General features: G+C 43.7%; 1 protein-coding gene across 1 annotated transcript in view; it reads left to right on the top strand.

Moving 5' to 3' along the window:
- Positions 1-14,045, top strand: part of TRABD2A (TraB domain containing 2A) — an 83,567-nt gene extending 69,522 nt beyond the window's left edge. The window contains exons 5-7 of the mRNA XM_030968959.1: positions 2,598-2,688; positions 9,619-9,870; positions 13,370-14,045. Of these exons, the coding sequence (XP_030824819.1) occupies positions 2,598-2,688; positions 9,619-9,870; positions 13,370-13,550 (524 nt within the window). The 3' untranslated portion in view covers positions 13,551-14,045. The remainder of the gene's footprint in view (positions 1-2,597; positions 2,689-9,618; positions 9,871-13,369) is intronic.
- Positions 14,046-14,485: the final 440 nt, after the last annotated feature.

Here is a 14,485-nt window from a genome sequence, read left to right as displayed (position 1 = left end):
ATCACCCAACCCTTTACGTTCCTAGCCTGAGTGGCTCCTGATTGATCATGTCTTGTGAACAATCTAATATCTCGTGCCTGCTTGTATTTGTATGCATCTCTTTCACACGTTATTTATTCAATTGGTCTGTTCTCTTTTGCGCAATATTAGCCCATCATTTTTCTCTCACATGCAGACATAGCTCATTGCCTTGGCAACAGTGAGCAAAGGCACTCTGTGAAAGTATGTACCGATAACTGTGATAAAAAATAATATTCTTATCACCACATTAAATTAAATTTAGAATAAAGAGCCCAGCTACAGAAAATCACTCAAGCGAGTTGACTGATTGAAATGGGATTCATCCATGTGCTACAGTGATTTCCTACATTCCAGTCTAAATCACTGCTCTGAGCAAGAATGAGTGAAGATTAATGGAGGAGTAGTATGTTTAATGGTGTGGCATGATCAGCTATTCAGTAGCTCACTCACACATGAAATCCATGTAGCCGTAAGCTCTTAAACTGGCTCAAGGAAAATTATTTTAAGATCATACATTGCCCCATAGATTGCTTACCTTTATGTCTTGTCCCTTTCATCTGAAAGATTTGGATTAGGAAAATATGTTCAGAGACTTGGCACTGCTTTTCACTTTTGAAGATGAGATTTGCCTCATGCATCATTGCCTGCATGAGGTGAATGCCTCATCTGAACATGGAATATACACTGCCCCTATCCTTGTCAGTTGAGAGGCACTTCTCTGCAAGTCCAAGTTGTCCTACCTGCCTGTCATTTGAAAGCAATGCATCACTCTTTGGAAGCACCCCTTCATCTGCTGTGTGGAGGTAGGGAAGGAGGAATGAATCCCTCTCCCCTTCCCTTTGCGCATACCTCTCCTCTGTGTTGAAGGTGAGAGATGGAAGCTGGGCCTGGCATCTTATATACCTAGTGTTTGTTTTACAGTAGCTAATTTTACTTAATTACAATATTTCATTGCAATCGTTCCTGTTCCCTGCTGCGCCTGGTCTTTTTTCCTGACATGATGGAATTCTTGCTTAGCTGTACCTGGAGCTGAGCCATCCTGAAGCAACTGATACCATCAGTATTAGGTTAGGTCAACATAATAGTACATAAGCTTTGCTCCTTCTGAAGACAAAATTTAATCTGAAGAGGTGGGGCAAAATCCATTTACTGTGTGAGAAGATATGGTACCCAATGGGTGTGCATTGCAGTGTTCAGTTAGAAGGTTTCATTTGAGCTAGATTGGTTTATGCTCTTAGGCTCTGGGGGAAGCTCATCTTGTGCTCAAATGGTACATTCCAACTCATGCCTTAGGCTGGTACATCATAAGCAGTTTGCTGTTGTGGCATGACAAACTGGAATTTTAGTACTCTGGTTCATTCAACCCCTTTTGGAATGAAAATCATTAATCCCTTATGTTTAGTCTCCTGATAGTCTCAGCTCTATTAGAATTCTCTTAATAATTTTATGCTTTCCCTGGCTATTAGAATAATTCTGTTGGTTCTATTGCCATGTATTTATGGACAGTATTATCAGAAAACAGTTATTCTAGAGTTACTTATCAGTTTTAGTACCGTGTACATCTGCAGAAGCAAGGAATCACTCCAATGAATAATTTGCCAAAGGCCAATTTTAATTTACGTAGGCTGTTAAATGAAGAAATGTTTTATGAAAGCTGGATCTATGAGGACTTGTGCAAGGCCTTTGTTATCTCTTTGTTCTCTCTTTCTTCTGCTTCTCAGCAGCCTGGTCTGATGACAGGTTAGAGTGATGGTGGAAGCTATTCTGTGAGCAGAGCATACAGTCAGGAAAGCTCCTGCAGTCTTTGAGTAGTCATTTATTGACTGTGATGTCAAAATACAACCTTACCAGTCATGACAGCTGTCTGAGAATGGAGTAGAGATATAAATCACAAAATTAGGGCAGACCAATCTAAGTCCTTCTAAAACTGAGTCCTTTCATCAGCATGGCTGAGGTCAAATTTCTGGCCCCAGTGGCATATAATGAAGAAGTAGGTCAGTTTGATGGTCTAAGTCATTAGCTTTCAGAGTGGAGAGTGTTGGCCGGATTCTGACCTTCTTTGCATCACCACCAGTGGTAGACTCACTGCTGGTCTTGAACAGGGGTGTCCAAACTTCATCTCTTATTCCCTCAAGTAATCCACAATGGCCTGATAATCACAGAGTCATTTATGTTTAAAAAGATGTCCGAGATGATAAAGTCCAACCTTTAACCAACCACCACCATGCCAACTAGACCATGGCTCTAAGTGACACATTCAGTCTTTCCTTAAACAGTTGCAGGGATGGTGACTCCACCACCTCCCTGGGCAGCCCATTATGCAGCAACCTGTGGGACCAGAGTAATTGCAATCACATCTGCATTTTAGAAAGGCAGAATGTAGTAATTGGAGTGACCTTGGGAAAGTTCAGCAATCACTCATTAGCGATCCTGTGTTTCTGGTGCATGTGATGGGGCATGATAAAGCCCTGCCTGCCTTGAGTGTGGCACACCTCCTGTGATGAGGAAGGACTTTGTTATTCTCACTCTTTACATGTGGTTGATGAGTTCTGATGTCATTTTTCTTTTAACTGCAGGTCACTTCATGGGCAACAACACAGTGATTGATGTTTTGAGGAAAGAAGGGTACGAAGTAGAACACACTCCAGCTGGACAAGCCATCAACAAGTAATGCATGCTTTTACCTAGCTGAGCAGCCATTGGGGGGAGTTTGTAAACAATTAGGAAGTAGGAATGGTAGCTGGAATTATAACTAAGAGGGAGCTAGGCTTTTTCTCTCCTTCCCAGCAGTTTGCTTTTCTCTTCCATGAGCTAGTTTGGAAAGGGGATTTTATTTTGTTTTGTTTTGGTGGGGCTTTTTTGTTTGGTTGGGATTTTTTTTTTGTTGTTTTTTGGGTTTTGTTGTTGGGGTTGGGGCTCTTTTGTTTGTTGGTTTTTGTTGTTGGTTTTGCGGTGTTTATTTTGTGGGTTTGGGGGTGTTTTGTGGTGGTTTTTTTTGTTTGTTGAAGTTTTTGGGGTTTTTTTTTGTTTGTTTGTTTTTTGTTGTTCTTGTTAATAAAAGTTCTACCCTCGTAAGTTTTTAGCTCTTAAATGAACAGTCACAGAGTATGCATGCTTGGTTCATGAGATCTGGATGCTGTCTTGTATCACACAGGCTCCCAGGTTTCTCTTTCCTCTCTTTTATCTGTTTGACTCCCCTGCCTTTTAATAATGCCCTTCTTTTATACTGCTATTTTTTATTATTTCTGTTTACACTCTCCCAGTCTGGAATCTGATTGCCCAGAGTCATTGCAAGCTGTCTCTATGACTGATTGCTCTCATGTCCCCTGTTTTCTTCTGCGTTTTTAAGCTAAGGTACTTGTTGTTCTGGTTCATCCTGCAGCTGTCCTTTGGGATATACCCTTCCTGTTTCTCTTTATCTCTCACTGGATGCTTTTATCCACCTCCATGGTTTCAGTAACTAGAGAATGCCAGATAATCTCCTCCTCCACTCTCTACTGAGAATTACTTGTGCTTTGACTCACCTCTTCCTGGAATTCTTGCCACCAGTTTAGGGTCTGCAATCTTGGCTTTCCTCTTCTCCAGACTCTTACCAAACATGTAGCTGTCAGACATACTCACCCTTCACTCCTAAAAACCGCAAAGGAGAAAATTGGAAATTGGTGCCAGTTACAGTACTGTTTTCCTTTTTTCTTCTGTGCTGACCATAGTGTCCCTGTTTACATCTCTGTCCCTTCTCCCTCACATTCTGATGTGGGACTCTCAGGCAGGACTACTGCCTTTTGATAGGATTTGTGCAGAGGGCACAGTGTTGGGTCTTGGTCTGTGCCAAGGCTCTACAGGTGTGGCGCAAGTTAGGAACAGCTGTTTTTCTCATACTCTTGATTGCTTCATCTTTCTCTTTATACTACCTTTGTTGTTGTCTAAAAACATGATACTGAAATTCTGGCAGGTCATGTTTCTGCAATGATTCTTGATATGGACGTACATCATTAACTCTACATGCACTGAAAAAAACTGATCCAAGACTTAGCCCATGATTATAAGAATACCAGCCCCTAACCCTGTTTCTACCAGTGGGCACGTGGTCTGACAAAGAGAAGCACCTGTGCCTATACACATGACTTAATGATTCTGTGACACTGGAGTTGTGCTAGAAAACCAGTGTTCATAAGAATGATAAAAACTAACAAACAAACAAACAAAAAACCCCAAACTCGAAATAGCCTGCACTGATATTTTCATGTTTTTTCATTCTTAGCTTAGGTATTCCTAAAAACAGCTGCAGCAGCTTCTTAAAGCTTAAAGAAAGATAGCTTAATAGGTACTTGAGGATAAACAAGATCTGATACTGCTTTGTAAAGATGTAACTGTAAGGGCAGACAACTGAATAAAGGAGGGATAGATTTTCCCTTATCAGGAAGGCTAGTATCAAAGTTACTTGGAGTAGCTGGGCACCCAGTTCCATAACCACATCATGGGAGTTCATTTTTCAGCCTCTTGTGCCTTTGAAAGCCCTCAGTTTGGCATCAGTTGCATCTTAAACCTCTTATTAGAACTATTGGACAGAACATCTTCCTTGGAGACTTGATATTAAACCCAAGTAACAAGATTGCACTTCACTCTTAGCATCTCTGGATGACTTGGAAACAGATTTAAAAATATTAAATACATTTTAAGAAAAATGTGGTTTCAAAGGAAAAGAATATTTAAGGCGAGGGAAAGGATCTGTGGCAAGAGTGTGTCAGAGTCCTAGGGCTTGAAAGGAAGGTTTCACTTGATTGCTATCCTGGGCTTGTTCTAGGAGCAAATAGCAGAGCAACCTGTGACAGTAAACTCAGTGCTGATGATGTAAATGTGGAGCTGTATCCAGCTATTGTCCTATGTAGTGCTGCACGCAGTCCAGTCAGTACCTGTGGACTATTTCACTGTTCATGACTGAAACAGGGTAAAAAGGCAAGTGGTTGAACTGAGACAGAGAGTTTAAATGACTGCTCTGGTGTCAGACACGGCAGGGATATTAGTTGAGAGATCCTAAAATACAAGGAGGAGGAAGACTGCACTCATCTCCTTCCCCTCCAACATGACGCTTCACTGTAGCAGCACAGTATGCTGCTTCCTGTGCTCTGGCTAAACAAAAAGTTCCTTGTGAGATATGTTGTAGATATCTGTGTGTAGGAACCAATAAGGATGTAGGATAGTCATGCTCATTTTGCTGTAGCAGGCAGGGCTGCCTGAGGTGTACCTTCCGTGTGCAGAGCAAATGGGGTGGATGCCCCTAGCTGGAGACAGAAAGGTTCCTTCTCCCTGGTCTCTCCCAGGCAGGGAAGGCAAAAGAGGTGCCCCAAGCAGGCAGTATTGCAAAGGACAGTTTATAAATAGTACCACAAGTTCAGTCAAGCTCCTTCTGACTCACTTTGGTCTTTAACTCTTGTTCCTGATTTTAGAATGCAGTTATATATTGTAAAATATTCAACACAACCACAGCCATAATTAAGGTGCTTGCTGACTCTCTCTTAGCTGCTGTGATGGGAAGTTGGCCTGGGGGGAAGAAGGATGGGCTTTAGAATCTGTGTGCCTTTTCCAGTGGTCTCTAGAAGAATTGCCTGCAGGAAGCTTTGTGAAGGAGGTTTGGTATATGGATGTGTCTGAGGCTGCATCTATCAGAGTAAATGTCTGGCCATGCACGATGCAGGTCAGCTTCTACCTATAGCAGTGCTGAGCTCCAGCATGGTGTGGCCATGGGCTCAGAAGGGAGGGCTGCAGGCAGCATGGCACTCTAATCCACAGGGGCGGGGTCCTGGCCAATCTGTGACTTAGTTAAGGAACAAAACGGTGAAGAGAAATGGTGGAAAAGGGAATCATGGGCAGAAGACCTTGAAACTGATTAAATCAGGTTGCCGGAGAGAGCTAGTGAGAGATCATCACTCTGCAAGGTGGAGTTAAAGAGTGGATGATGTGAAGCTGCTGAGGAGGAGAGCTGCAGGGTGATGACAGTCCAGAGGCAATAAAGTGTGACAATGTGTGACTCTGCAATGATTTTGAACAAGACTGATAACCAGGGTCCGTTCTGCAGCAGACTCTCTCATATAAACTTCAGCATGTGATCACTCTGATTTTCCTTGCAGCAAATAACACAAATTATCTTTATTTGCCATCTACTCTCTCAATGTTCTAATCCACAACTTCATTTCCCCTTCTCCAGGAACTACCCTGTATTTGCTATCAAATAAGTGTGCATACAGTGATGGGTTAGCTTTACAACAGCACCCATGCTGAAATATGCCTCCTTCCAGACCGCCTCCTTTTCATGTCATTGGAAGCTGAAAAAGGAACAGAGTTCTGGGGAAGTTTTATTGATTAAAGGCAGGTTTCTGCTTGGTGGTCTGTGGTTTTCTGTTACTTTCCTGAATTTCAGCCCAAGCCAGTCTGCACTTTTGTTACAGAAGACTGTTGCATTTCTTCTCTTTATGAAGTAGCCATAAAGATCAGTCAGATATTCCTTCTAGGTTCTGTGTATACACAGAGTGGTTTGAGTTTGTGGTTTTGTCCAAAATATTCAGAAACAAGTAATGAGGGAAAATTGTTCCAAACAATGAGAAATGTGGGCCAGCATTGAGTGAATAAGACACTGCAGACTGCCTGCCTTAGAGTATAGGTGAGATGTTGCTTGCTGTAAAAATAAACAGCTTCAGTGATCACTGGGAAGCTGATTGTTGTTTTTTTCAATTTATCATCTTTGCAGGAAGCTCAGTAGTCATAAGTCCTGAGAGCTTTTTCTGGGATCTCAACTTGGGGTTTCCAAGATTTGTCTTGTAAGACAGTTTGTACATGCCCATAGTCTCAGTGATATATCTCACTGGAGCTCCTTTGAAATTCCCAATAATGCTACCAGCCTAATACAGGATCTGGGCAGCTGGGAGGCTAAGGTCTGACTCCCACTCCCTCATTACTTGCTATAAATGTGTGCAAAGCTCAGCTCTGTTTATGAGGGAGATGCAATTTCTTAGTTTTCTCCCCTTCATGTAGACCTCCATACTTGTCCTTAAAACCCACTAAGACCACCATTTCATGCTCCTTGGTGTGCGTTATCTGAGTGGCAGAGCGGCATTACACCCTTTTGCGTTCAACCCTAGAAGCCAATTGTGTGCTGAGCTCTGGTCTCTTATGTGTCAGACATGTCCTCGGATGTGATCTTTTGTAAAGGCTGTGAATCCACTGCTTTGTACTATCTGCCTTCATCAAGAAGAAAATGAGAAGAGAGTGAACTTGGTGATGCCAAAACTAATCTACTTTCATTTGATGCAGACTAGATGGCCCAAAGGATTCCTTAATCATAGAATCATAGAATGTTAAGAGATTGGAAAGGACTTCAAAGATCATCTAGTCCTAATCCCCCTGCCATGGGCAGGGACGCCTCCCACTAGACCAGCTTGCTCAAGGTCTTATGCAACCTGGCTTTGAAAAATGCCAGGGTTGGGGCATTGCAACCTCCCTGGGCAACCTCCTCCAGTGTTTCACCACCCTCACAGTAAAGAATTTCTTCCCAATACCTGGCCTAAATGCATCCTTTCTTCAGATTGTGTCTGTTACTCCTGTCACTACAACTCCTGACAGAGTCCCTCTCTAGTTTCGTAGTAGGACCCTTCAGATACTGGGACGTTGCAATGAGGTCTCTACACACCCTTCTCTTTCCCAGGATGAACAGACCAGCTTGCTCAGTCTATCTTCACAGGGGAGGTGCTCCAGTCCTTTTATCAATATTGTGGCCTCCTCTGGACTTGATCCAGCAGTTCCACCATGTCCTTCTTATGCTGAGGACCCCAGAGCTGGATGCAGGGTTCCAGGTGGGCTCTCACCAGAGCAGAGCAGAGGGGCAGAATCCCCTCCCTGGCCCTGCTGCCCACACTGCTCTGGATGCAGCCCAGAATCCCATTGCCTTCCTGTGCTGTGAGTGCTCATGGCTGGGTCATGTTAACTTTGTCATCAACCATCACCCCCAAGTTGTTCTCCTCAGGGCTGCTGTCAATCTCCACTCAGCCTGTACCTGTGTCTGGGATTGCCACAACCCAGGGACAGGACCCTGCACTTTGCCTTGTTGACCTCTATGGGAGGTCAACACCTCTCCAGCCTGTCCAGGCCCCTCTGGATGGCATTGCTGGCTGCCAGTGTGCTGACTGCTCCATAGAGCTTGGTGTTGGTGCCAGACTTGCTGAGGGCGCCCTTGATCCCACTGTACATGCCGCTGGCAAAGATCTTGAACAGCGGTGGTGCCAGGACTGACCCCAGAGGGAGACCCCTCATCACCGGTTTCCATGCAGACAAGGAGCTGTTGACCACAATTGTTTGCATGCAGCCTTCCAGCCAGTTCTTTATCCACCAAGCAATCCATCCATCAAATCTGTGTCTATCTAGTTTGGAGAGAAGGATATCTTGTGGGACAGTGTCAAATGCTTCGCCTATATCCAGGCAGAAAATGGCAGTTGCTCTGTCACATCCATCAGTGCTGCAGCCCCATCAGAGAAGATAATTGAATTTAACAGGCATTGTTTGCCCTTGGTAAAGCCATGTTGGCTGTTACCAATCACCTCCTTGTTTTCCTTTTTTTTTTTTTTTTTTAGTCTTCAGGAGAATCCATGATCTTGCCTCACACAAGTGGTGAGACTTTTACTTTCTCCTTTTTAAAAATGAGGGTTTTATTTCCCCTTTTCCAAGTGATGGGAATTTTACCTGAGTGCCACAAGTATTCAGAAATGATTTAGTAGTAACTAAGCAACTTATCTGCCAGCTTCCTTAGAACCCACAGATGAATCTCACCAAGCCCCACTCACTTGTGCACATTCAGGCTCTTTAGATGGTCTCAAACCTGATTCTCTCCTACATTGTGCTTAGGGCCTTCATACTCCCATTTGCCTTTTCTGACTTGGGCAGCTTGGCTGGAACGCTTGCCACTGAACACTGAGTATAGAGGTCATTGAGAACCTCAGCCTTCTCTGGGTCCAGCATGCAGCCAGGTTTCTGTTAATGGTATGCTAAGTCTTTCCCTTCAAAGATGGTAATTTTCAAGATATGTTTCTGTGGTCACAGTCTGTGGGCTAGCTTGTTTCTTACCTTCTCCACCAGTGAGAGGTGCTGATCCAGACCTGCTTTCATCAGCTGGTGTGCTTTAGTTGTTTTGTTTGCCCCTTCCCTTTGTCTCCTAAGGTAACTTGCCCTGGGCAGGGATTTTGAAAGGAATAATCTGGTCTGTGTTCTGCAGCACATCAGATTAGAGGAGTGTGGTTTGGCTCTGACTTAGAAGTGATTCCGTTTTTGTCTCTTTCTAGATATGCAAGCTTATTACCAAGAGTTATTCCACCCTTATCCAGACCGCATTCTTTCCTCTGACACAGACTGCCTTTTTTCCTTTTTTTTTTTTTGCTAAAGAGCACTATTTTGGTGATAAAATCAATATTGGCTTAAGGAAGAGGGAGTAGGAATATGCAGCAGAGAAATGAGCATCCAGGGAGAAACATCTATTTTATATGTATGTGCCTTGATACAGGATTTTGCCTCGAAGCGCTTTTAAATATTATCTATGTTCTCTCTTTCTTCCAGCCGAAAATCTCCCAAAACCTTGTTAGCCTTTTCATCATCACACAGTCCCTACGTCATGTCCCATGAGCTCCCACTGCACCCCCAGAAGGAAGAGGAAGAGGAGGAGGAAGAGTTCCTGCCTCACCTGCTATTCCCTGACAGCATTGATGTGCTCATGAAAGTAGACAGGAAGTACAAAAAGAAGAAGAAAAAGCAGCAGAAGAAGCAAAAATTGCGACAATTTAATGACCTCTGGGTTCGCTTTGAAGAAAGGTAGCTAATGGCTGGGGAGGGGGAGGATGGCTTGTCAAATTGGCCTTTAGCTTAGATGGTTTAGTACAGACCCTCAAACTTCTGCAGGGGTAAATATATCCTGTGGACAGGATCTGACCTTCTCCACTGTTGTGATTCTTTCTGAAGCATTTGCATGAGGTTTCTTGTGCTTTTAGTGGCAAAAAAAAGCTTTCTTTTTTTTTTTCTTTGCATAGCTAGATTTGTGGAAAACTAGGCATAAAACAAGTGGAAGTCTTGTCTAGATCATTCTCCGTTTGGGTTTGAGGGATTGTGAGCATATGGCAGTCCTCTCTTTCATGGAAGGCTAGGTCCAGTGGTAGATGGTACAGATCAAAGCCTTGGACCATTAAACAAAAGCTGATGCATATGAGGAAACTATCATTCCTGACATATGTTCTACTTGTATTTGGGCAATATTCATGCAGTATTTTCAGTCTCTGTATTATTTCAGTCTGAAAAAGCATGACAGCCTAATGGATGGCAGAGTTTATATAAAAAATGAGTGTGTTGTGGGGCAGATGTTCACATATATCCCTTACTTTTTATCCAGAAAACTTACTTACCAGAACTACAGCAACCCACAGAAAAAAGTAAAAAAAGCCAATTTCTCTCATTACCTATAATAGGGCCTGCGACTGAATGTATACCTTAACATTTCCCTCCTGTCAGATAACACATGCCCAAATCTGCTTTCTTTTATACTTTGTGTGTTTGTATCTCTGCCATACTCAGCTTGAAGGCATTAAATTTTTGTGATACCATGAACAACCAGACAGGTGGGGGTTATGGAAAAGGTCTGACAGTTCTTGAAATGAAGCCTGTGCATTATTTGAGCTTTTTCCCCTCTGAAGAATACTTCTTCCTGCTCCCCATGTTACTCAGTACAGCAGAGTTCTTCTATGCCTTTCCTATCATGTCCCTGGATTCTAATTGTACCACTGCTATGAGTGATACACAGCTCAGGCTGGCCACAAGTGGCTGCAGCAGCAGTTCTCTTTGAGGTATTCAGCCATTGTCAGATCTCTTAGACCACATTCCCTTCTTTGCTCCTTCATTCAGCCCTAATATTAGCTATTTGGGAGACAAATGCTCATGTAACATGTCCTCTGACAGACCTACACACAGTCCAAGATTCACCAATATAACAAATACTATACTGATCACACTTGATTTTGTCTCTTAGTGTACCATTTACTTTCTGTTAATGTAGTTTATACTAACTGATTGTGAATGGATTTTTGGAGTTTCTGTTGATAGTCTGTTTAGTCAAAATTCTAACAAATGTCTGTCTTAATCTCCCACTGTGCCTCCACAGTGCCATGTTCAGTGTTTCACATGCAGTTGCTCCCACAAAGCTCAGGAAGTCAGAGGGCAATGACTCTAAGACACCTGTGCCCTTGCAGTATCAAGCCTTCAGAAGAAGAGGGAAGATGGGAACTGTGACCAAATTGAAGGCACATTAGGGATTCAAACTAGATTTGAAGTACTGCCAGGCAGTAGTGAGGCAAAAGCAAAGCAAATGATGGCAGCCTAGGAAACTCCTGAATAAATATGACAGCAGGAAATGCTGCTTTTCTTTTCTTTTCTTCTTTTTATGTTTCCTTTCTTCCCCTACTATTTAAGATGTCCTTTGTGCTAGAAGCTTACCCTGGTGCTAAGTGACAAACGCTTTGTAGAGGCAACTCCTTAGCAGCAGAGAGGAGCTTAAACATCTGGAGATGGAGATGTTGCATGGCAATGCTGGGAAAGACAAAGGATGCCTGGGAGATTGCTGTGCCCATAGTGCCGAGGGAAGGCAGCTGTCCCTCAGGCAGGAGCCCACCCGTGCACTGGGCTTCTGTAAAGCCTCGGCTGTCTGCTGGGCTCTGCCACAGTGCCCGTGCTGCTGCCAGGCTGGGCTGACAGCTCCACCTCGCAGAGCATCCCTTCCCAGGGAAATCCAGTGCCTCCGGGCTCCAGCTTGCCCCTGTGCAGGGCACGTCTGACTGGGAGTCTCAGCCCTCGCTCTAAACATTGCTCAGGGTGTGCAGGCACCAGTAAAGCTGTCGGGTTTCTTACGAATGGGCCATTCACAGCTTTCAGGTTTACAGATGGGCTTGATGACCTTAAAGGTCTTTTGCAGCCTACATAACTCTATGATTCCTCCCGTGAGCCTGAAAATGTGAAAGGTGCAGCTCAAGTGATTTAGTAGTGTTGTACTGCGCTTGTCAGAGTGGCCTTGGTTCGTGCCTCTGTATGCATCAGCTGCTGGCTTTATTTCCTTGATGTTCTGCCAGCTGGCTTCTCTCTGGCCATTGTTCAGATCTTCTGGGGAGCCCTTTGGGTAAGGAAGAGTAAAGTGTTTTTAAAAAGGATAGTAATTGCCTTTAATTTCCCAAAGCATTTTTGCTTAGTGGACTGAAATAAGAATGGTGCACAGCAGCTGGGGATTGGCTGCAGAAGAAATTACTTGGTTTTGTATTTGCCAGGCGGACTTGCTTTTAGTTTTGTCCTGATTTTTCTTCAGGTTCTACACAGCACCCTGCAGTCCTGGGGGGTATGTCAGTCGCACAGCTGTGGTGTCAAGCATCGTTTTCAGTCCATTGCCAAAGAGAACAATAACCTGTGTAGTGTCTGACCCGTCTGACCCCTGGCCTGCTGTGGTGTGTGATCTCCCCCAGATCAGGTTCAGTTGGCCTTAGCAACCTGGAGCATACAAATTTCTCTCCTCCATCATGTATTACCACTATGGCAGTTCAGCTTATGTATGCTCTAATTCAGTTCTTGTTTATCACAATATCAGAGTACTCACTACCACTGGGAGATACTCTGAAATGTGGTGATCTAGGATGTGTTTTTGGAAGCCATTCTTCTCTGCTTGAAGTATGTCATGTAAATCTTTGTAATTCCTGACCTGTGGAAGAGATCATACAGTATAGGAGCAAGGTGGGCCCCTATGAAGTGCGGTGCATGGAGCGTGGCTGAGGAAGATGTGCTCAGAAAACAGGTGCCTCACTCCAGCTGTGCTCAACAAGTGCCCCAGCAGTGACACTCCTCTGCAACAACACTTGTTTTGTTCTTACCTATTTTCTGCTTAGCTGACAGAGGTTAGGAATATGTCATCTTACCCACCTGACTGACTGTATGGGAGCAAGGAGCAGGCTGGACAGACTTGAGACAGGGCCAGTATTTTGGTGCTGTCAACATCCTCCTCAGTCTGTTCCCTGTTCCCCCTCAAGTCTACTTCACAGTTTGGCTGGGTAGCGCCTCATCCTTGTGGGCTGGTGTGGGAGCGGTCCACATGTGTGAGGAAGGGACAAAACAGCACTCTGCCATTTAGGAGGCACAGACTTTTGGTCAGTGTGTAACTTGTACAAGAGACCATTTGGATGGACCTAGAAAACTGACAGGGGGTCACAGAGGCTGACCACCTCCTGCTCTGTGGCTGTTGGGCAGCTGTGGGCTGGATCAGGACTGATGTTCTTCTCTTGCCTTGCAGTGCTACTGATCCTCCTCCGCGGATCCGCATCATCAATGGCTACCTCACAGTCGAGCCCCAGCCCTGGCGCCATGGGCGGTCCAGCCACGATCGCGCAGACACCAGCAGGGCTCACCAGATTCCCCATTCCCTCTGCCTTCCACTGCTGACTTTGACTTTGTGTAAGATAATGCTTCATTGAAACACAGGAGGACCCAAGCTGCAAGACTCTTGCCTTAAAAATCAAAAAAAGAAATTTATGCAAAAAAGAAATAGAAGGCTATGAGTGGGACACCTATTCTTTGGGATGTTCTTAAACTGCCTCCTTTTCCTGAATCCAGATCATTAACTCTGTTAACTGGTTTGACCTTCCCAATAGAGGAGAAGATATTTTAATGAAAGTGTTATTTATCCTTCTCTTGCAGAAGAATGATTTCAAGTTATCCCATAGTACTTTGGGGAGATTATAATGCCGCTATAACATAGCTGTTGTTTAGCTGTTTGAGCCCAACTAAAGTACATAATTTTCACCTTCAGTGCCTTGTAAAAAGATTTACACACCACTGACTTGTCTATTAGAACAGAATATTTTGGTCAAATGAGCACAGCTGGGAAAGAGAGTTGGTATTTTATGTCTCTACTGGTAATGCTTTTAATTGTTGCTTGTTAGGGCTCCAGATTACATATAAAGGTTCATGGCAACACCTACAGTAGAATAAAACAGTGAACACTTGTGAACAGAATGTGTCTGCTGTCTGTTTAGTGCTATTTAACATGGGTCCCCCTGAACCTCTAGTGGCTGGGCAAGTCTCATAAGTGCAAACTAATGTACATTTAAGAAAAAAACAATTCTGTGGGAACTTCACAAATCATAATGTTGGAGTCTCCCAAAACAGGTTCTCAAGAGGTGATTTGCACAATCAAGACTTAATTCTAGAAAATCCTTTCAAGTTTTCTGCTAAGTTCATTACTTTCCAAATTATTTTAAGTCCTTTGCTGTCTGTGTGAAGTAGATGTGTTGTTGACTGTTGAATGTAAAGAAGCTTGGAAGTGGTGATGAATTTTCTATATTTGTACAGGACATTCTCTTATGATCACACTTAATTTGTGAGCAATATTTCACCCCCATCTCTTAGC

This window comes from Camarhynchus parvulus, chromosome Z (assembly GCF_901933205.1).
Source record: "Camarhynchus parvulus chromosome Z, STF_HiC, whole genome shotgun sequence".
NCBI classification, from domain to species: Eukaryota; Metazoa; Chordata; class Aves; order Passeriformes; family Thraupidae; genus Camarhynchus; species Camarhynchus parvulus.
Note: the sequence above shows the minus strand (reverse complement) of the source record. Positions and strands in the feature narration are given on the sequence as shown.